This window comes from Scylla paramamosain, chromosome 23 (genome assembly GCF_035594125.1).
Source record: "Scylla paramamosain isolate STU-SP2022 chromosome 23, ASM3559412v1, whole genome shotgun sequence".
NCBI classification, from domain to species: domain Eukaryota; kingdom Metazoa; phylum Arthropoda; class Malacostraca; order Decapoda; family Portunidae; genus Scylla; species Scylla paramamosain.
Genome location: NC_087173.1, coordinates 15,728,255 through 15,750,920, shown reverse-complemented (window position 1 = coordinate 15,750,920; position 22,666 = coordinate 15,728,255). Strand labels below are relative to the sequence as shown.

General features: G+C 40.0%; 2 protein-coding genes and 1 long non-coding RNA gene across 3 annotated transcripts in view; 1 reads left to right on the top strand and 2 right to left on the bottom strand.

Annotated features, from left to right (window-relative positions):
• Positions 1-10,838, bottom strand: part of LOC135112272 (uncharacterized) — a 75,320-nt gene extending 64,482 nt beyond the window's left edge. The window contains exons 1-2 of the mRNA XM_064026562.1: positions 10,555-10,838; positions 473-633 (exon numbers count right to left, since the gene is read on the bottom strand). Coding sequence (XP_063882632.1) covers positions 473-630 — 158 coding nt within the window. The 5' untranslated portion in view covers positions 631-633; positions 10,555-10,838. The remainder of the gene's footprint in view (positions 1-472; positions 634-10,554) is intronic.
• The window catches only part of LOC135112271 (uncharacterized), a 37,860-nt gene continuing 23,400 nt past the window's right edge, over positions 8,207-22,666 (top strand). The window contains exon 1 of the mRNA XM_064026559.1: positions 8,207-8,909. The gene's annotated coding sequence lies outside the window, so the exon portion shown is untranslated. The remainder of the gene's footprint in view (positions 8,910-22,666) is intronic.
• Positions 14,358-22,211, bottom strand: LOC135112273 (uncharacterized). The gene is made up of 2 exons (XR_010274251.1): positions 22,138-22,211; positions 14,358-15,200 (listed from the first exon to the last, which is right to left on the bottom strand). It is a non-coding gene; the product is annotated as an uncharacterized LOC135112273 (long non-coding RNA).

Sequence of the window (22,666 nt, the reverse complement as noted above, 5' to 3'; positions counted from 1 at the left end):
CCACATCCCTATCCTAAGTGGATCAGAATGACTTGATGTTTTGGGATACACATGATATTAGAGGACATGGAAAGAGGCTGAAGAAGGGTGTTTGTACAAGAGATGTCAAAAACCATAGTTTCCTGTATAGAAGTATTGATGTATGGAACAGTCTGGATGAAGAGATAGTAAATGCCAAAACTATACATGAATTCACAGCTAAGTTGGATATTAAAAGATATGGAGGTGGGATAGCATGAGCACTGCTCTTTTCCCCATAAAGCACAACTAGGTAGACACAAGGCAGCCACTGTCAGATAGCAGAGCTAGCATTGTTTTTCCAGAGACATGGCTTGCCAGGCATTTTGTTTAAAACTATTAAAAAAAATAATAATTTCTATGAAAATTAATTAAAAAAAAAAAGTGACTGACTGAATTGATACTATTTCACAGATATACATATTAAAATGTGATATTACATAATGTTACTAACCTGCATATGGGGCACTCAACAACTTCCTTGACATTACGTAGCTTTATGAGGCAATGCCTACAAAAACTGTGTCCACAAGCAGGTAATGCCACTGGCTGATGACGTTTGTTATCCCATGTGGTTTGACACACCATACATTCCTTTACTACCTTATCCATGGTCTGAAAAAGAAAAAAATCAAATCAAACATACAGTGGGACCTCAATTTTTTTTTTAACTTTATTCATTCCTGAATGTTGTTCGAAATCCGAAATGTCAGAAAACCGAAACCCCATAGGAATTAATGTAAAATAGACTAATCTGTTCTCAGACACCGGTCCACGACGTCTTAGCGTGTAATGACCGACACTCCCACTGCTAAGATGGCTGCTCCACAACATCTCCAGCTTAGAAATTTTTTATCCAGAAAGGATATATTGAATGAACTTAGTGACACAGAACTCATCAAAAGATACTGTTTAGATCATGCAGGTATTCTCTTTGTCACCAATCAAGTGAGGGAAGCCTTACAGAGTGACACAGAGACGAGCAACCCACTCATTGCCAAAATGAAGATGATCATAACACTTAGGCATCTTGCTGCTAGGAAAAGCTACTGGGAAAATGCATTTGTGCAGTAGTGATGGCACTGTGGGTCAGAGAAAGAGAGCAACAGGAGGCTTGGGATTACTCCTGAGTGCTGAATCTTGTTTGTTTACATTGAAATTCTTCAACTTCTTCAATGGGATCACATTTAACTTACTTAAAAGATTGAATTACTGTCTTACCCTCTGTCTCTCCTCCAGATATATAAAAACAAAATATTTATAAACTATAAATTTGTAATAAATGGCAGCTTTTGCTACATCTTGTAGTATTTGAAATCAAGTAACTTTGTTTGAAAACTGAATTATGGTACAGCAACCAAAGCAGTTACGAATTAAAATTTTTGTTCGAAAACCAAGTTGTTTGGAAAGGGAGAATATGTGTGTCTGTGTGTGTATATATATATATATATATATATATATATTATTATTACTAACATTATAATTAATATTAATAAATTCTCATTATACTGAACCAATTGGGGTGAAGCCCCAATTTGTGCCAATCTTATTGGCAAAAATCCGATAAAATTGGTGGTGAGTGGGTCAGGAGTGCCACAACCTCTAATAACATCTGCTGGTGTGAGACTGAGGCAGAAGCAGTGTGTGAGTGCCAGGATTGTGCTGCTGGGACCAGATTCACAAAACTTAATGACCAGTGAGCATTGCTATTAGCAACCTCCTAGCAACAAACGGCATTTACAAATGCACCGGAGGTCATTAAGTGGTCACTATCTATGCTCTCCACTGGTCGCTAACAACTCCACCTACTGAGGTGGAGTTAAGAGGTCACCATCTCTCATGTAAATATTTATGTGCACAAAATGACCTTCTTTTAACTGTTTCGAAGCTTAAAAACCAAGGAAGCACAATTTCCTGATTTGCAACATGAAATCTTGCATGGAACACTGAAAATAAGGCTGAAGATTATGAGGCAAATTCTGCCATTCACACAAGCAGTTGCTCCCACCACCACATAGTGTGTTGTTTTCCCCTGCCTACCTACAATGGGAATCATCTTGGCATGACCATGCGTTGAGGAGGTTGAGAGGCGCTTTAGAGGTCGACTTGACCCTCTGTCATTGAGTCATAATGAGCTTATACTCAAATATCACTTTCCTTGACATGAGCTGCTAGTCATGTTTGAGGAGTTGGAGTTTTTGCTGCAAAGGAGGACTCAATGTAATCATGCACTGTCTACCCACACCCAGGTTATGCTGGCTCTGAGGTTATTGGCAAGTGGCTCCTTTCAAAATGTCATCAGAGACATTGCTGGTAAGATACCTATGTATATTGGTGTTGCATGCTTCAGCACAGGGCTGGGTGATTTGGCAATTGTCTAGAGTCCTTTCACAAGCCTTATTACTGGTCCATTATTGTACATACTTTTGCATATACCTTTACATTAACTTAAAATAGAAATATAAGGTGTATCAAGAGATATATGTGAAAGAATGGAAGGGAATAGACATGTAATAGGGCTGGGAAAAGACTGTAGACAAATACCACTTTTGTTTTTTTTTAGACTTAAATTGCACAATATCCTACAAATAACTTTTCTGGGTGAATAAACTGATGTTCAATGTGGGGAATAACATTTAAGTGTCAAGGATAAAATGCATTATGGCAAAGTAACTGAATGCCAGTTTATAAAATTGTAATCCAGATTAGTTCCTAGCTTCAAATTATGTAAGTGCATGATTAATGAGGAGGAATGAGGGAGGGGCAGTCCTGGCATAGTTGACTGTGAGCTAGGTGCAGTTAGTAACCAAATATGCATCCAAGAGCTACTAATCTTACCAAACCTAACTGTATTGTGATTATAGTAAAAATCACAATATATTAGAAATTTATTTCTATGTAAGGTCTGTGCTGTATGTAATATGTAAGCATTACTGAATAAGTGAAACCACCTATGCGTGGTTTATTTATGGGTTGTATTGTGGTGTTTAAGTTACAACTTTGTCGATCTTGGTAATTATGTTGGACTATTGAATTACATAAAATGTATTAGGCAGGGAAATTTAGGGATTCAGTGCATAAATCTTCATACATGTTTAGGTTTAATCTTTAGGGTTGTGTTACTTCACCTGAATAGAGGCAGTGACTGATGATGTGGCATTGTTGTTTCCGGGTCTCAGAGGAGCCCAGCTAAGGCAGCATGCAGACGTGTCAAAGATATGTCCAGGATTTGTATTTTGTGTTAAATATCTCTTTTGTCTCTTTATGCAATGATATTCAGGTTTGGGTCAGTAGCAGGGTTAATTTGTACAGGTATCAATAATTATTCCAGCAATGAGAGGGTGAGATAAATTAAACATATGGTGGGTTCTGGTGGAGAATTTTATGTCAGTTCTATACCTGTGATGAGACGGTGCATCATATGCAAGTAGTTATTAGGATTATAATATACATTTCAGTAGTGCTGTCCTGTCTCCATTTGTTTATCACTTTGAGACCTATGGTGACTAATTGATGTTATTCAGGTCTTGTGTCGAAAGATGGTGCGGCCATGTTGTGAGTTTGACTATTTTCGTGCAACTACTTTCATGTATTGAGTTCAGGTAAATTTTATGGTTGATTCATACACTTAGTTATTGACTGATATATTCTGTATTTTCTTATTGTGATGTGATTTCCTGGTTTGGTTACTGAATGATGCATTCTATATTTTCTTATTGTGATGTGATTTCATAGGTTGGTCGTTTCATCTTAAATTTTTTGGGGATAATTGACTGTTTGGATGTTAACAGGTTGAATTGCCGGTCCTAAGCCCGGATAAATGGGGAGGGTTAGCGGTAGGAAGGGCATCCAGCTGTAAAAACCTGTGCCAAAACCATGGAGCGAAGTCAAGAGTATAAGAATACAGCTAGGGCGTCCCCTGCATGCGACGGGCAGGAGCCTTGCCTTGCTGCTGCAATAAGTGGGAGAAGGCTACCGTGTCCTGGGTGGGTACAGCTAAAGAAGATAGCCCAAAGAATTGGTTCCTTAAATGTGGGGAGCATGACAGGAAGGAGTAGAGAAGTAGCGGATGTTATGAAGAGGAGAAAAATCAACATCCTTTGTGTCCAAGAGACCAGATGGCAAGGTAACAAGGCCAGAGAACTGGGAGATGGGTACAAGCTCTTTTACAGTGGAGCAAACAAGGAAGGAAGAGGGGGTGTGGGAGTGGTAATGGATGCTGAGTGGAAGAAACACATTGTGAATGTAAACAGGTGTAGTGACAGAGTAATGAGCATTAAGCTAATGTATAGAAAAGTCACAATTAACATCATCAGTGCCTACGCACCACAAGTCGGCTGTAGTATTGAGGAGAAAGAGGATGCACAAATCACCAGGATGGGTGAGGAAGAGAGAATCATCCTTGGGGGTGATCTGAATGGCCATGTGGGAAGAAATAGAAATGTTATTGAGAGAATACATGAGGGATGGGGTCTGGGAGAGAGAAATGAAGAAGATGAAAAGGTGGTGGATTTTGCAGTGGCTTTTGACATGGCAATCTTGAATACTTTTTATAAGAAACAAGAAAATCAGATGTGGACATATCGCAGTGGAGGAAGAAAAAGTCAGATCGATTTCTTAATGTGTAGGAGAAATAACTTGAAGGAAATAATGAATTTTAAGGTTATCAATGGCAAGTGTTGCACTTCAACACAGGCTGATTGTGATAGACTTGGAGATGAAAGAGGAAAGAAGGGGTAGACAACAACAAACATCGAGAATTAAATGGTGGATATTGAAGGATGAGTTGAAAGCGGAGTTTAAAATCAAAGTGCTGGACAGGATGGTAGAAGCTGAAGATCCAGACACATGGTGGACAACAAACAGCAGGCACCTAATTGAGATAGGGGAAGAAGTATGTGGGAAAGCATCAGGCAAGGACCCCCCGCAGGATAGGGAATCTTGGTGGTGGAATAATGAGGTGAGAGAGAAAGTTAAGGCAAAGAAGGAAGCAAAGAAAATATATGACAGAATGGGAAATGAAGAAGCAGAAAGAGCCTACCGAGAAGCAAATAAAGAAGCAAAGAGGTCACTAGCACAAGCGAAAGCTAGGGCAAGGGAAGACATGTACAATAAATTGGAAACCAGGGAAGATGAGAAGAGGATATTTGCACTAGCAAGACAGAGAGAGAAGTCAACAAAGGATTTTACGCATATCAAGCAGGTTAAAAATAAGGAAGGAAGAGTTCTAATTGATGACAATGAAATAAGAGAGTGATGGAAGAAATACTTCAAGGCACTTTTGAATGAGGAAAACCCAAGAGGAGTGTTGGAAGATGGGGAGCCAAATGACAGAACAACAGCAATTTCAAGGGAGGAAGTCAAACAAGCACTGAGGAAGATGAACAATGGGAAGGCAACAGAGCCGGATAACATACCTGTAGAGGTGTGGAAGAGTTTAGAAGAGGAAGGACTTGAGTGGCTGAGTTGGTTGGTAAATAAGATCTATGAGAAGGAGAAAATCCCAAATGCATGGAGATGCAGCGATATTGTCCCAATATACAAGGAGAAAGGAGACATACAGGACTGTAAAAATTACAGAGGAATTAAATTAATGTCGCATACAATGAAACTGTATGAAAGGATAATTGAGAGAAGAGTAAGGAGGGAAACACAGGTGGGAGACGAACAATATGGATTTATGTTGGGAATAAGTACTACCAATGCAATCTTTGCACTAAAACAACTACTGGAGAGGTATGGGGAGAAGCAAAGAGAGTTACACCTTATTTTTATTGATTTGGAAAAAGCTTATGATAGAGTACCATGCCAGGAAGTTTGGGCTAGTATGAGAAGGAAAGGAGCATCAGAGAAGTATGTGAGAGTGATCCAGACATGTACGAAGGCTCAAGGACGAGGGTAAGGAGCAGTGTGGGAACAAGAGAGTTTTGTGTGAGAGTGGGTCTGCACCAGGGATCTTCTCTGAGCCCATATCTGTTCAACCTACTCATGAATGATAGTGTTCAAAATATGAAGGAGACGGCACCATGGACCATGTTGTTCGCAGATGACATCGTCTTGGTGGATGAAAGTAGAGATGGGGTAGAAAGTTGGGGAGATGGCAAGGAGCATTGGAAGGGAGAGTTTTGAAAATTAGCAGGGAGAAGACAGAGTATCTGAATATCAATGGTCGACAGGAGAGCGAAGTATGGATGCAAGATATGAAGTTAAAGAGTGTCAAGGAGTTCAGATACTTGGGCTCTCATATATCAGCAGACGGCAGCCTGGATGGAGAGATCATTCACCATATCCAATCGGGTTGGAAGAATTGGAAAAGAACAACTGGAGTGCTCTGTGACTGAAAAATTAGTGCCAGAGTAAAGGTGAAAGTGTTCAAATCGGTGGTTAGACTCACATTGTTATATAGTGTGGAGACGTGGCCAATAAAGAAAGCACAGGAGAATAAGTTGGAGGTTGCTGAGATGAGGCGGATGCTTGGGGTGACAAGGAGTAATAAAGTGAGAAACAATTTTATAAGAGGAACAGCCAAAGTAACAGAGGTGACAAAGAAAGTACAAGAAAGGAGAATGCGATGGTTCAGTCACATCAAAAGGCGAGAAGGGTATGTCAGCAGAAGGATATTGGATATGGAAGTGGAGGGAAGAAGACAACGTGGCAGACCAAAGAAAAGGTGGAAGGATCGCATTAGAGAGGACCTGAGGGAGAGAGGATTGAGTGGAGAGGAGGTTGGGGACAGAGCCTTGTGGAGAAGACTAGTGAGGAACAGCGACCCCATATGAACATGGGAGCAGCTGCAGAAGAAGAAGACTACATTGCCAGCAAAATCTTGCCAGCAAAAAATCTTGACAGCAGGTGTGATTTGTGTATGGATATGATTGTAGTGATTTTAACAAGTGTTAATTTAGGAAGATCAATCAATTCCTGTAGTTGATTTTTTTGCCTATAGCAAATTTTATAGCTATTTTTTTAATTTAGAAAATAATTAAATAAATAAAATGAAAGTTAATGGCTTATAATCTGCCTTCAGGACCATCACAAGAAAACATCAGCACGATCTTGCAGCTTGTTTGCACCGTCTTCAAGTGACATGTCAGTGCAGGAAGTCAGGATGCCTCCTACATACCTTGATTAAGAAAAACTGCACAACAGTTCTTTAGGATAAAAAATTTCCCGAGAGTTATTGGGGCCAATGATGGTAAGCAAGTCTGGGAAAAGGAAATATAGTGTTATGAAACTCATAGAAGGCCAGTGGGTGTTTGGTGGGGTGTGCCGAGAGACCCAAACCTGCTTCATGGTTCTGGTGGAGAAGCGAGACCACCATTCTTCTTGAGATAATAAAAAACAAAATTGAGCCAGGAACCACCATCATATTGGATTGTTGAAAAGCTTATAACTGCCTGACAGAAAGTGACTTCCAGTATCTGTCTGTCAATCATTCTGTAAATTTTGTCAATCCCAACATGAAAGTGGAGCGATTGTGGAGGGAAGTAGAGTCAATTGCCACGTTATGGAAGGAAGCAGAAACACTTTGTTGGTTATTTGGTGAGGTTAATGTTTATCATGGCCCACAAAGATACCAATAAAAGATTTCACACTTTCCTCAAAGCAGCTGCAGCATTATATAACCATACTGAACTAATGCACTGATATCTCATGGTTCATTGTACTCTACTAGCACTTCTCCTTCTGGTGAATGTTAAATTAAAACAACCATAAGATTATGTTAAATTAGTATCCTTAAGGAGGGATCTAAGGTTAGGTTAGGTTAGTGTCTTTAAAGGAGGGCCCAAGGGGGGCAAAGACTCCCCCCAATGGTTAGGTAATGCTAGTTTAAGTTAGTGTCCTTAAGGAGGGTCCAGTGGGGGGGCAAAGCCCCCTAGGTTAGGTTAGAAATTTCTCCACTTGTCAAAACATGGCATCTCATCCTTAGACTTTTTCATGAATGTCCAAATTTACCTTAATTTGGCTCTCTGCTTTACCCCCTTCCAAACCTCCAATTCCCTACAGGTTCCCCAAGCTTGTTGGGGAAATGGGGGGTTGGGATGGAGAATGTTATTTAAGGAGTTCTTGTAAATTTTTTCCCTAACTCCTCTGCAATATCATCTGCTGTATGAGACTTAACCATATGAAGAGTATCAAATACAACAGACTTGAGTATCCACTTTGGGGATATGTAATGAGCTATCACTGTGATAAATGTTTTTGTTTGTTGCTATGTCCGTAGACCTGTTGTTAGGAAGATATGTTTGGCTTTCTCTAGCTGTTGATGGACTCTACCTCTGTGTTGTAAACAGAGGATAAGAGAGTCCTTCCTGTCTCTCTCTGCAGCTTGGCAAGTCACCTGGGGTTGAGTGCATTTACTAGTTTCTATACCCTTTGTTCTCCATGACATATAGCTGTTGTAAATCTTCCACTATTATCCTGATAACCAGATCGTCTAGTTCCTTCTTTTTATTTGAATCATTCTTATAAGGCTGAGCTCTCATGATGACCTCAATCAGTGTGGATTGTACAGAGGTAGATGGTCTGGGGATTTTGGCAGCAACTTTTGGTTAATCTGAATATCACATCCTTATTACATACAGGCATGAAACTCACATGTCATGTAGGTTTGGTGACCTTGCCATAAATGTTAAAAAAAAAAAAAAAAAGGTCTGGTATGGTTGTAATAGCACTCAAGTGTGGAGAAATTCAACATTTTCTGAAGTCCAGTGAGCTCTGCACCAGAGTAATCACTGAAATTATTTTCTTTTCTTTATGACTGGGATTTGTGGGTAGTGCCATATTAAGATTTCATGGTATCTTTACAGTTGATCTCTCCAATCACGCGCTGCCACACATGAGGCCACTTGTGAGACCATTCATGAGGCCACCAATTACAACTTTCCACAGTAGGTTCAGTTACACTTTTCATTTGTTGTTGAGATGTGTCAGGCATTCTGATATGGGCTAGCCAGTGGAGGGAGATGAAGTGAACAGTGCCAGTGTTTGGCAGAAAAAAAAAGACACTATGTGAGATACTTAGCAAAAGCAATGTTTAAGATGCGATGTACGTAAAGACGTAAAGAAGAGGTTCCATGTGTTTAATAAGGAAGCTGCCGAACTCTATCACCTCCATCACCCTGAGAATCTCCACAAATTTTTGAGGTCCCTCATTACATTAGATCAGTGATTCTCAGCTTGGGGGGTGGGGGTTGGGTGGTGCAGACACTCTCACAGGGAGATGTGAGCACAGGACGGGAGGGGGAAAAAAATCACGGAAAATCATGGACTCACTGGCTATGAGTACAAAGGAAATGCAGTTGTTATGCCCTATCCATCTATCTATCTGATTCTATATATCTTTCATGGTGACATAGTTGGGGAGAGGGTTGAGTGTGTAATGCTGGGAGGAGAGGGACCCCAACTGCACTGAATCAGCTTTGGGAGCCCAGCTTGCAACAGGTTGAGAATCCCTGGGCTTGATTATGCTAGGTTAAATTAACGTCCTAGCGGGGAAGGTGCAGAAGGGGTGTAGCCCCCCTGCCTAGTTAGGTTAACGTCCTAGGGTAAATTTACAGTTTCACCCAATATCCCCAATCTATACCCACACCCACCCAACCCCTCCAGCAAGCTTGGGGGCCTGTGGGGAACCGGGGTTTTTTTTTGGGGGGCGCACATACGAGTGATATATAGACTTTGAAAATATAGGGAAATTTCCCTAGAAGTCAAGGAAATTTTATAAATGTAGGAAACCAAAAACTTATTATAACCAGAGGGCTGTGCCCCCTTGAACCCCCACCATTAGTATATTTGAACACAACCAAAAAGCTAAGGTAACAACCTTACCTAACCTTACCTATCCTATCCTAACCTTACCTTACCTATCCTAACCGAACCTAACCTAATCTTACCTATCCAAACCTAACCTATCCTAACCTAAAAAACTGAGGTAAATCTTTGAAATTCCGTCCCGACATTATTCGTGTGCGACAAGGTAATATGGCGTTAGAAATGGTCCTAGCAGTGTGATCTAGACCGTGAGACACTTCATACTTACGTGCAGTTTATTGGGGGAAACTGCAATTATACCCGTTATAGCAAGGGGCGGTACAGGGGGGCCAGTCCCTCCGCGGTTAGATTAGGTTAAGGAAATTCGAAATATTACGGTAAAGTTCCTTAAATTTCAGAAAGCCCATATTTCACTCATTTTCTTCCACCCCTTCCATTAAAAAAAAAAAAAAAAATCCTCCACAGTCCCCCAAGGTTGCTTGAGGGGTTGGAGGGGCCGGGGGGAATGGGGGGGGGCCTGACAACACGAAATACCATGTCTGCACTATTAGCATTCTCCTTAAAATTTCGAGGTTTCTTTATATAAATATATATATATATATATATATACGAAACAAAAAGTTTCGTCCTCGAAATCCCTGAGCGACAACAAAGAGTTCATGTAACACCCACAACCTGGTTTTCATCTGTTGTTAAAGTTGTTTGTTTTGCCATCTCACTGTACTGTTATCTTACCTTTCACAGATGTTCAGATTCACCTCTTACCTGTGCAAAAGCTATTACAGTAACAAGTGTTTCTTCCCTGTACGCCTTCGCTAGTTTGCTACACCAGTATGTAATATTATATGGACATCGGCCGAGGGCAGGAGTAAAAATTAACAACGTATTCCTCAGACACGTCTGCTTCTTGTCTCCCCTCCTCACCAGTGAGGGTGTGTACTGTGAAGTTTGTACTGTGACTAATGTCACTGCGTCTGCGTCTGATGAGTTGCCACATTTACAGATAAGTTAAAAGGAATAAATAGATGAGATAAGAAGCTGCAGGCTATTGACACATGACTGAACCACCGATGCAGACACAGACAGAAAACCTCCTATATAAAAAATAGCAATGTGATTTGCCCACAGTCTTTTCTCTCTACAGTCTTTCCATTTCTATCTATACACCTTCCTTGTCCAAACTCTTCTTCATTCACCTTCTTTAATCAAATAAAAAAAAAAAAATGCAGGCTATTGGGTCAGACATAGACATACGGTAGAGACATAGTTTACTCTAAATATTTATGTAAGATAATGTAATAACCTAGAAAAAAAAAAAAAAAACGGGCAGGAACTAACATAGCGATGCTGTCACTAGCAGTACGGCAACCATTGTGCCTCTATGTTCCTTAGAAAATAACACAACTTTACTACAAATAACTTGCAAACAATACATAGTACAATTTATAATACACAGCCATTTAGAATTGATTTCATTTTTTTTATAAAGTACTTATTTTGTGTGAAACTCAAGGAAACAATTTCTTTCTTTGTTTAGGCAGAGTGTAATGCCCTCTCCGTCACTCGAAAGTCAGTTATCTATTTTTTTCTAACTAGTTGGTAAGGAAATATCTACACTCGCTGATTTATGGTCTTTATTTTTCCTTCACTTGTGGTAGCATTAATACTAATTCACACATCATTCATATTACATCAGGTAGCATAAAGTATCCTTTTATTAGCGCTGAAGATTTGTAGTGTAAATTCTGGCCGAACTAATCAATTGACAACACCTCACACATTCACAAATATAAATAATGGGCATTAATGTTTGGGTATTACATGAGTATAGTCTCATTCACCTGACGAGGGTGGTATTATTCACGCACGTGACTCGGAAAATAATTCACTGGTGTTTACATATATAATGTTACACCAGGGTTATATGGGTGCAGGTGGCAGCATTGATGGAGGTGGCAGCACTGGGAGAGGCGGGAAGGTAGAGAGAGCGGAGATGCGTGGCCTGAGAGGAAGTGAGCGTTTGCTTGTCTGCTTTGGAAGCGTTTCCTTGCCTGTTGAGTGCCTGTCGTGCCCTGGGTGACTTGTGGTGCCCCTTTGAACTTGTAAAGCAGTGTACTTGCGGAGGATTTGTCAATAAACCTAGGAAATAGTGCCCGTGTGGATAACACGCCCACCCGGAGTGGGGTGGGCGCAACAATAAGAATAAACAATCTCCTTACTACATTTTCCTATAACCCTGGTATAACACATCCTAATCAGCATTCCGAGGACCGAACCAGGTGGTTACGTCCCTGTATGATACCAAGAAATACTGCACAACCTTAATAATTCGTGAACTAAACACCCCGTTCTCACACTATTAAGTATAACCACACACGAGGGACGCATAGACAGACTTCCTTTACCTCCACTAGCTTCCCTGTAGTGTAAGCAAGCCAAGACCCGTCTGAGCGATGTACTGATAAGAAAATATATCTACAAATATGAATAGTAATTACTTCAAACTTAGAGCGAATAACCTGTAGAGTAAGCAGGGCAAGACCTCTCTGAGCGGGAGTCAGGCCGACGTCTCCCTCGCCACTAACCTCTCCCCCCCCCCCGTAGTTTTCAGATTCTTCTTCAAGGTAATTCGCAAATATAATGGTTTCAGCCGTATAATAAACGTTTACATTACTTTACTCATATCATGACCTGGAGTATTTTGTACCTCTAAGTAGCAAGGTGAAAATTTCTAACTACAAGCTAATACCTTGTATGAAAATAATGCCTTTACTCAAAGAAGATCGATCATCTATTTCTCCGCGGGCGCCAACATGCTGTCTGTACGAGTATGTCTCGGGGATGTATGCATGATGTAATAGCGATTAAATTTTACTAATAATTCTTATACTAACTTAATTCTACTTATATTAATCTAATATTACTTATATTAGCTTAATATTACGTCCCGGCACTACAAGAGTGCAACATTACATTTGCAATTGTATGTGTTTGGCCTTCCTTTACAATTTGGGAACTTGCAACAAGGTCTTTCATCCTTCTCAACAATCATGGGCAAGTGGCCATTTCCATCTTTTGTGATGTCAACACTTGGAATTGGCTTTGTTGCATGACCTTTCTTTTTCTTTCCTTCATGCTCTGTCTGAAGACTGCTGGAGCGTGGTCTTTCCACACTGGGTCTTTTCAGGGACCCAGATCCGGTTCACCTTGGACTGGCTTTAGGGGCCCTTCATAAACATTTAAGTCATACAGGATCCCAGTGGTATGACACAAAGCAAAAATCTTGAAACCCCATTTGTGTGGTTTAGATGGGATGTAGTGCTTTAGAATAGATGATCCCTTGAAGGGAACAATAATTTCATAAACGCAGCAGATTTGTTGCATTGGTATGCTGCGAAATTTTGATTGCAAATGGTCAAGAAGAGGACGGACCTTGAAAAGCTTGTCAGCATTGGGGTCATTCCTGTCAGGTGCTTGAGCGTTGTCATTGAAATGTAGAGAGCTTTTTATTTCTTCCCATAGCTTTCTACTGAAAATTTTGGATATGGAATCAAATTCCAGCACCCCACACCAATAAAGCCTAGTGTTAGATATTTTGAACAAGGATATAAGAAAGAGTCCCTAAAAATTGTTTCAACTCATCTTTGTCCAGCTTCAGTGGTTTGTTTATATTGTGTTGTATTGCATACAAGTTGCTGTATGTCACAATGAACTCTAAAAACTCTTCATCAAAAAAATCTCTAAAGTACTCCACTGGCTGGCGAAGTTTCTCAGCTAAAGGAATACTGCCAAACCATTCAGGATCAGGATGATCTCTAAGAGAGGTATCATCTCCAACAATTCGCCAGTGTGCTGCATCTTGTCTTCGCACGCCTCCAAGACGTAGGAGTTAGGGTGCAGCATCCTCTTGTTCTGTGACCTCTGGTGGAAGTTCTTCCTCTTCAAGTTCGACCAAACTAAATGTAGGGTCATTTTCATCATCACTCCCTGTAGTGAGATATATCATAACATGTTACTCTGTTGAAATACCAGGAATGTTTATTATATATATATATATATATATATATATATATATATATATATATATATATATATATATATATATATATATATATATATATATATATATATACACTCTAATATCTGTTTACATATTATCATTTGTTAGTATACAATTTACCGAAACAATACAAAACCATGCTGATCAAACCTTGTAGAACCGAGAGAGAGAGAGAGAGAGAGAGAGAGAGAGAGAGAGAGAGAGAGAGAGAGAGAGAGAGAGAGAGAGAGAGAGAGAGAGAGAGAGATTACAAAGGTTTACAAAGTTTAATTCTACAAAACCTTTAATTATTTTCAGTATAAAAATACATGGCTCTTAAGCATACAGACTAACATATCACACAGACATGTTCCATGATCACATAATATCTTTGTAACTAAATGAAGTTTATGTATGCATCATATGAGGTTGAAGAAAAAAAACATAAGCAATGCATCCCCATTTTGACTCGGTCACAAGAGCGGCTCTTAAGATGAATTAGAAAACACACCAACAACAAAGTTGTGAGTCATGCCCAGTGGTGTCTTCCCATATCTTCCTAAGCTTAAAAAAAAAAAAAAAAAATGCCATTGCAAAGTTTAACAAAATATAGCTCTGCAAAATTATTAATATAATTTTCAGTATAAAAATACATCACAACCATGTTCCATGATCACAGCATATCCTCACAAATCAATGCACTGAAAATACATCACAGCTATGTTCCATAATCACAGCATATCCTTGCAAATAAATATACAGTTTATGTATACATCATATAACCTGATAAAAATAATAATAATGATAATAGCATTTTGACTATGTCACAAGTGACTTAAAATTAAATAAAGGTGTCTTCCCACATTTTCCTAAACTTAAAAGCTTCCACTTTATGAACACATGATGTCATTGCAACATTTAGTGCATATCTTGAACAGCTGCACTACACTGAGGGAGGCAAGGTGTCTGGAAGGGGCCGGTGCTCCTGGCCTCAGAGCTGATGTTCATGACAGCATCTGCTGTACAGCATCTGCTGCACCATCTTGGACTTGGATTTATATTTTGACTAGCTTATAAACATATTCTTTCAAATATTAGTATTTAAATATATACACATAAATAATAATTATCCTCTGGATTTTGAAATGTTGCATCACTAGCACTTAGGTGTGGTGTCATGTGTGAAGCTGAAGTAACACCAACATCTGCTGCCAAGGCTGGTCTCTTCACCATTCCATTGGCACGTTGAAGAGGTGGCTGGTCACTCTCATCAGGTGGTAGGGGCAGCTTCTTATACTTGAGTGATAGCTCCACCGTACTGCCAGAACTCCTGGAGTCTGATTCAGAGTCTGAATACTTTTGCTTGTGAATCCTGTGGGAAAATTTGTCAGTTTTTTACTTAAATATCATGGGAGCAGAAATTTATAAGCTCCTACATCCCAACACTGATGCATCATTCACATTTTTCTACTGTAATTTATACTACATAAAGGATATCAGACCACATCAAAATTTATATATCATTTATATAAATAATATATATATATCATTTATATATCTTATTTAGATCTTTCTGTAATATTGCACAATCCATATTGTTTTCCACTCTTTTCAATAATTTTGTATCGTCTGCAAACAGACTTATATAACTGTCAACCTCATCCATCCATGTGTGTGTGTGTGTGTGTGTACCTAGACTTATATATATATATATATATATATATATATATATATATATATATATATATATATATATATATATATATATATATATATATATATATATATATATATATATATATATATATATATATATATAACGCCTCATTCCCTCTGGGAACATCCCCCAAGGGGTTGGCGACGGCAGAAGAGCCTCCACCTCTCTCTCCTAGCGTGCTTAAGCCCTTACCCCCCCCCCCCTTTCATTCAGGTACTCCATGTAAACGCATTGATGAGTTGCGTTTATGGTGTGGCAAAGGAGTGACTGAGAACCACTTGCGTTGTGCTCACTTCTCAATTTACTGGGATGCGGTCAAACCTGTAGGTTATCATAAGTACATCACTTGATAGGAAATAACTGGGAATCTTACAACAAATACAATGTAGCCGTGCACTTCATAGGGATATTTGTAAACACTACATTACAACATCATCGGTCCGAAACAAACACAGAAACATCTAAGAATATCAATGATACAGATAGGTATGATTAATACATAAGTAAATAATACATACGCAATTGCGGGAACAGTCGAAGATCCTTGTAGAACGTAACGAATGCCACACAATGCCACACAATCACTTTAATCCCTGAGCAGGCTCCATGTAACGTGACAGAGGGGCCCCGTAGAGTTTAGGAACTAGTGCCTCTGCGGCAGAGATGACAGTGGCACAGCTGGAGAGTGGTGAATGACACATGTCTTGCCTCTACAGCTGCCACCAAGACTCTGCCCGTATGGCAGAGCCCCCCTTATTTCTTCTTCCCATTTCACCCCTTCAGCCCATCACACCATGTTTTTTTCCCAAGTTCACCCCCCTTGACCCCCATTAAACTATGCAAAGTACAGTAGTGAACTCCTATCTTGGTCCCGTCATGATAAGAGCATAACAAGAAAACAAACCTCGTAGCGTAACTTATGGCAAAGTACAGTAGTGTAACCTCTATCTGGGGGCCGTCATGATAAGAACATAACAAGAAACCAGTTACAAAATAGAGTACAGAAACTACAAGCCGGCCGATACTGAGCCAGCAGCTACACTCCATCACCCTATCTTTCCATCTTCCAAGTGGCCTTCCTCTCCTGCTAACACCCTCAAGGTTACTTGATCATGTACACCTTTTTCACAGACTCCTCATTCTTCATTCTCTCCATGTGTCCATACCACCTCAAAACATTCGTCTTCACCCACTCCATGATTTCCGGTGGTGACTGCTGCCTCTTCCCTTCCACGGCCTCAAGTGGTTAGTGATGGTGCTGGCCCTTCCCATGGGCAGACTCGCTTGGGTTCCCCTGCTAGTTTCTTGGGATTTTTAGAGGCCAGTATTAAGGTTGATGGTGATTTTGTACCAGGCCCAAGTGATAGCACCTTGCAGCTAAGTGCTAAGGCGTTTGACCTGCCCAAGACTATTTCGGGCGAGATTGACAGTAAGCAGACATGGTTAACTTCCTATTTGACAATAGTCTGCGGGAGGACGACGACAAGTCTATGTGAGGACGTGACTATAAAGACGCCTTCCAATTATCCTGACCATGCCCCAGTGGAATGCAACCCTCAGATCCTGGATGCACTTGGTAAAAGTGCTTGAAGGAGGTTAACAAGAATATCCTGTGGACAGCGACTATTATTACCAAGTCACTATTAGTCCTTGATAAAAGTGGCCCAGGAAAAGAATCACCCAGTGGTGGCCCATGAAATGGGCATAGTCAATAGTGCCTTGGCCTTGTTGGGCAATGCCAACTTCAGGAATAATTTAACAAGACGTTGCATTATGAAACATAAAATTAATCACAAATTTACACATCTCTGTACAGCGAAGGTACCGATGACTCAGTTCCTCTTTTGGTGATGATGTCTCCCAGTCTGTGAAGCAGATTGAGGAATCTGTGAAGATTCCTCGATTTAAGAATGCTGTTACATCCAAGAAACCGCCCGCTATGTGGCGATTCCCTGGTGGCAGGTCAAGAGCTTTTGGGGGCCTCGGCTAACTTCAAGGGGTTCTCTTCAAGGTTCCAGCCTTATGGTCTTCGGAAGCTGGCCTTCAGGAGTGGTTAACGATCTTCCTCTGCTCAAAAACTGCCAGGAGCCAGGGCAGCTTCAAGCCCCAGCTTGAAGCAAGTGAATGTTTTGTGGGTGGAAGGCTTACGTACTTTGCTCATGAGTGGTGTTCCATTACTAATGACCCTGTTATTTTGGACATAGTGGAGCACTGCCATCTGGATATTAATGAGGATGATATTCAACATTTATTTCTTGGAAATCTAGAGTACAGGTTCAATAAAGTAGAGCAAGACATTATTAATGGGGAGATCAATAAATTGTTAGTGCTTAGGGTCCTTAAAGTTATGCATAGGCAGAAAGAGCAAATTATCTTCTCCATTTTTCTGGTGAAAAAAAAAAGGAGAATATAGGATGGTTCTGAACTTAGAAAAACTAAATTCTCATATCCTATACAAACATTTTAAGATGGAGAACTCTGAACAAGCCATCAGACTCATTAATGCAGGTGACTTTCTTGCTTTTGTGGACTTGAGACATGCCTACTATTCAGTTAAGATTGCGGAAGAACAACAAAAGTTTCTGTGTTTCAGTTGGCAAGGCGTAACTTATCAATTCGCTTGTCTCCCAAATGGGGTATCAGAAGGCCCTATGATATTCACCAAGCTCATGAAGCCGGTTTACTCTTCTCTGAGGAATAAGGGTCACACAATCACCAGTTTCATTGACGATTCCCTTATCTGCAGTAGTTCAATGTCTGCTTGCCTTGCAGATGTGCATAATACTATTGCTCTCTTGAGGGAATTGGGCTTCTGGATCAATGACAGCCAGTCAGTTCTGATCCCAACTAAATTATCTGAATATCTGGGCGACATTATTGACATTGACAGCATGAAAATTTCCCTGCCCAAACGTAGAGTTGAGTCTTTAGTGCAAGGTTGAGTGGTACTTCTTCGCAGGGACAAAGCTCTGATTAGACAAGTGGCCTGTGTCATTGGTCTTCTTGTCGCTGCCACTCCATCGGTTGTGCTCAGTAAACTTCACTACAAGAAACTTGCAAGAGCCAAAATCATTGCATTAAAGCAAGAACAGGGTAACTTCGATGCTAGGATGACCATTTCGGAGGAAATGAAGACAGAACTCCGATGGTGGTGCTCTAATGCTACTGACAGGGACATTTTTCTGTCGGCTGCGGGCATTGAATTGTTCACAGATACCTCTACAGTTAGCTGGAGTGGTAACTTTAACAATCAGTTTACAGGTGGAAGTTGGTCTTTGAAGGATAGTCTTTTACATATTAATGCGCTGGAGCTTAATGCAATTTTGTTTACTCTTTAGACGTTTAGCCAGGAGTTAAGGGGTAAACACATTAAAGTCTTTTGCGACAACACTACTGCTGTAACCTATGTCAATGAAATGGGTGGTGCCAAGTCACTACTCTGTAATGACATCTCCACTTTAATATGGGACTGGTGTGCAGTGAACAATACTTGGGTGACCTGTTCTCGTATTTCAGGCAAAGGGAACTTAATGGCAGATGTAGCTTCCTGTAATGTTAACAACAGGCATGCATGGAAACTGGATGTCCACATTTTTAGGCTGATATGTGATATCTATGGCACCCCTTCTATTGATCTCTTTGCTTCCCGGCTGAACAAGATCACCCCTTTCTGCTCCTGGAAACTTGACCCAGAAGCAGCTTACTTTGATGCTTCCTCACTCAACTGGGCAAAGTTTGCACTTCCTTATCTTTTCCCACCTTTCTTATTGATCTCTAGGTGCTTGCAGAAAATGCAGGCAGAACAGATATAGGAGCGGATAGTGGTTCCAGTTTGGACATCGTACCTATGAATGGGTATGCTGCTCAGCATGCTAATCAATCACCCCAGGCTGATCAGGAAGTGGAAGGATGTCTTAACGCACCCGTCCTCACCGGAAGGGCACCCCTTCATTAGGCACACTCAGCTGATGGTATACCTTCTGTCCGGGAGTCCCTCAGAAAGAGAGGCATACAGATGGAGGGTGCAGATACCATCATGGCATCCTGGTAGCCAGGTAGATAAAAACAGTACCAACCACATCTTAAGAGATGTTCACATTTTTGTTGTCTAGGGGACATCGATTTCCTTAATCCCACTGTGCCAAACATTATAAATGTCTTGACCTTTACCTTCCACAGGGGGTGTGGGTTATAATTCTATCAACATGGCGAGTGGTGCACTGTCATCATTAGGTATAGTGGTAAAAGGATTCCAGGCAGGTAGCCATCCCCTCGTGAACAGATTCTTAAAGTGGGTGTTGAACCTACGGCCTCCCAAGCCTCGGTACACCATGATGTGGGATGTCCAACCAGTACTTCACACACTTAGTACTACACTTTCTTTATAGGAACTCACACTCAAGCTAGTTATGTTGATGGCACTGACTCAGGCAGCCAGAATACAAACACTTCACTTGCTTAGCGGGATTCACATTGAAGAATCTTCTATCTCCATCCAGTTGGGGGACAACATTAAGCAATGCAGACCTAACTTTAATATTCAAAGTGGCTTCAAAACCTCATGGGAATGCTCACCACAGCAGAGGGGATTTGATGACGTAAAATTTGAAAAGTGTGTGAGGCTTATCGTAGGTCAGTTGAACTGACCTCTGCTGGGGGAGGGGGGGGAGCTTTCACATGCCCTCCTTTCCCCCGCTTTTGCTTTCTTTTTTGGCATTTTGTTATGGTCATTACAAGCCTAATTTTCGTGTCATGTGGGTGATTGTGGTCTTTAAAGCCTGGTGTTGTGGCGCAGTGCAGCTCATCTCATGGGAAAGCTCCCCCCAGCAAAGGTGATTTGCTTCATAAAATTACAAGCATACTTCAACTGATCTACAGTAAGTTGTATACTTTTCAAATTTGCCAGTATGGAAAAGTCAGAAAAATAAAGTGAGAAAATAAAGAACTTACCACATTTGGAGAGCACTTTTGCTATATACTTGCACCCGTTGTTTGTTGGGGAATTCCTTTCCTTTATTGCTTTCGTCAGCTTAGTTGTGTTACGGTATAGAGGCCAGTAACACTGTTCCCTCATCTGTCATCCAGGCACTTGGCACCACACTCACTTCATTTTCCTCTTCAAATGCAACAACTGTGTACCTGCCCATTTCTTATCCCTGTGATTTTCCTTATAAGATAATATAAAAGTTTCAAAATGCTGATCAAAGAATGACCCTAAAAACTTTCATAATATTGGACTGAGGTATCTCCAGAATTTATAATATAGGTATAGTCTTTATGGTATCTTTGATATAGAAACAAGACAGATAATGAGAACCTTGTGCACAGGTGCATGAAAGGCCCATGTGAGACCAACTCAACCATGTAGCATCAAGCTGCACCTACTTTCTATTGCAGCTGTGGCATAAATTAAAACTTAGCAATTTTTGTGTTTTGGATTTTCTTGAAGAAAATATTTTTTTGTAAGCTCTGTACTTTCAAAGACTGGGCAACTTCACACAACCTACTGAACAGTTTACTACTGGTGCTTTGCATGACAATGCAGCAATTTTGTCCTTCTTGTATGGGAAAAATACATATTTCTTTTGGATGGCCTTTTAAGAACAGATCTTCAGGGTCCTACTTTCTTGTGCCACTAGGTACATCCCAAGAGCTGATTTTGTTTTCAACCAAATCATCATAATTTTCATACAAATTATATATATATATATATATATATATATATATATATATATATATATATATATATATATATATATATATATATATATATATATATATATATATATATATATCTGGGTCATTTTCATACTGCACAATGTTCATAACTTTCCCAACATGATTATTGACCATTATGCCTTGGTCATCAGAGTTAAATCAAACACAGAAATTCTGTAAATACAGTGATCTAGACTGGCAGCATGATCCATCCTTATGAACAGGCCCATCACTGTGCTGTAACACTGTATATGGACACTATTTTTTTCTGTTCAGATTTGGAGGGTTTTTGTTCATAGATTCTGTTAATTATCAAATCAAAATCAAATATTTCTTAGCTACTCTTAAGTCTTGTGGATTTAAGTAAGCATACAGATACTAACACAGTAAAAAAGAAAGTTTTTGTATATGTTTTCATGAACATTGTTAACTAGGCAGACTGGCCCAGTATACAAAAGAAAGGCTCTAAATTCTGTAGCTTTATACCTGTCTAATTCATTCAGTGATCCTGGTTTCCTGCAAAATTCACTTGGCATACGTTTTGAAATGTCATTCATATTTGATGAAATGTTTTCTTTACTTTGTTAACCAATTCTAGGTGGGAGTGGATCCTTCAACCAGAGATGGAATAATTTTCTCATTACCCTCAAGTATACAATATATATAGGGTCTAACATAACCTGAGATACAAGACCAACATCAAGACTGAGCAGAGGACTTGTTTCCTTATGGTGATCACTGTCTTCCATTAACGTAAATCTGAATCTGTTCTCAAGGATGCATTCAGTTCAGGAAGTCATTTTGGCATCATAATTTCCCTGTTGTTGGCACCTCTCACAACTGTTGTAGCCAGAATGAGATTTAATACACTTACTGACAGGCAGGTGCAACACAGATAAAACACTGGATAGCAGTGGCGGCTCGTGTACAGGCACTGCGGAACTGCAGCATCCCCTATTTCCACTCGATATTATTGATAACATTCAATATAATGAGATTTTTTTTTCTTTAATTCTTTATAATTGTATATTATATAATCCTTAACTTAATGTCAGTAGCCATCCCCTAGTTTATGAAAAAAAAAAAAAAAATCCTTGTATAGAACTATGCGCTTCACAGTTCCAGCGATGCGGCATTTGGCTGTTGTGCGCATGCTCACATGTCAGAGATAGGCAGCTGCATGCTAGGGAGAGAGAACACTGTGGCTCACGCAGTGCAGACTCTGGTGTGTTGGTGGAAGGTAGTGTTTCTTTTTGGATTTCGCTTTTAAATGAATGGATCAAGCTTGAACTATAACAGTTTAGGCTATTAGTAAGTGAAAAATGTTTGATTTTATTCTGCTTAGGATTTTATCAAGTTTATGTATAAATTTTTTTCTTATATGTTTGTCTCCTTTCACACAA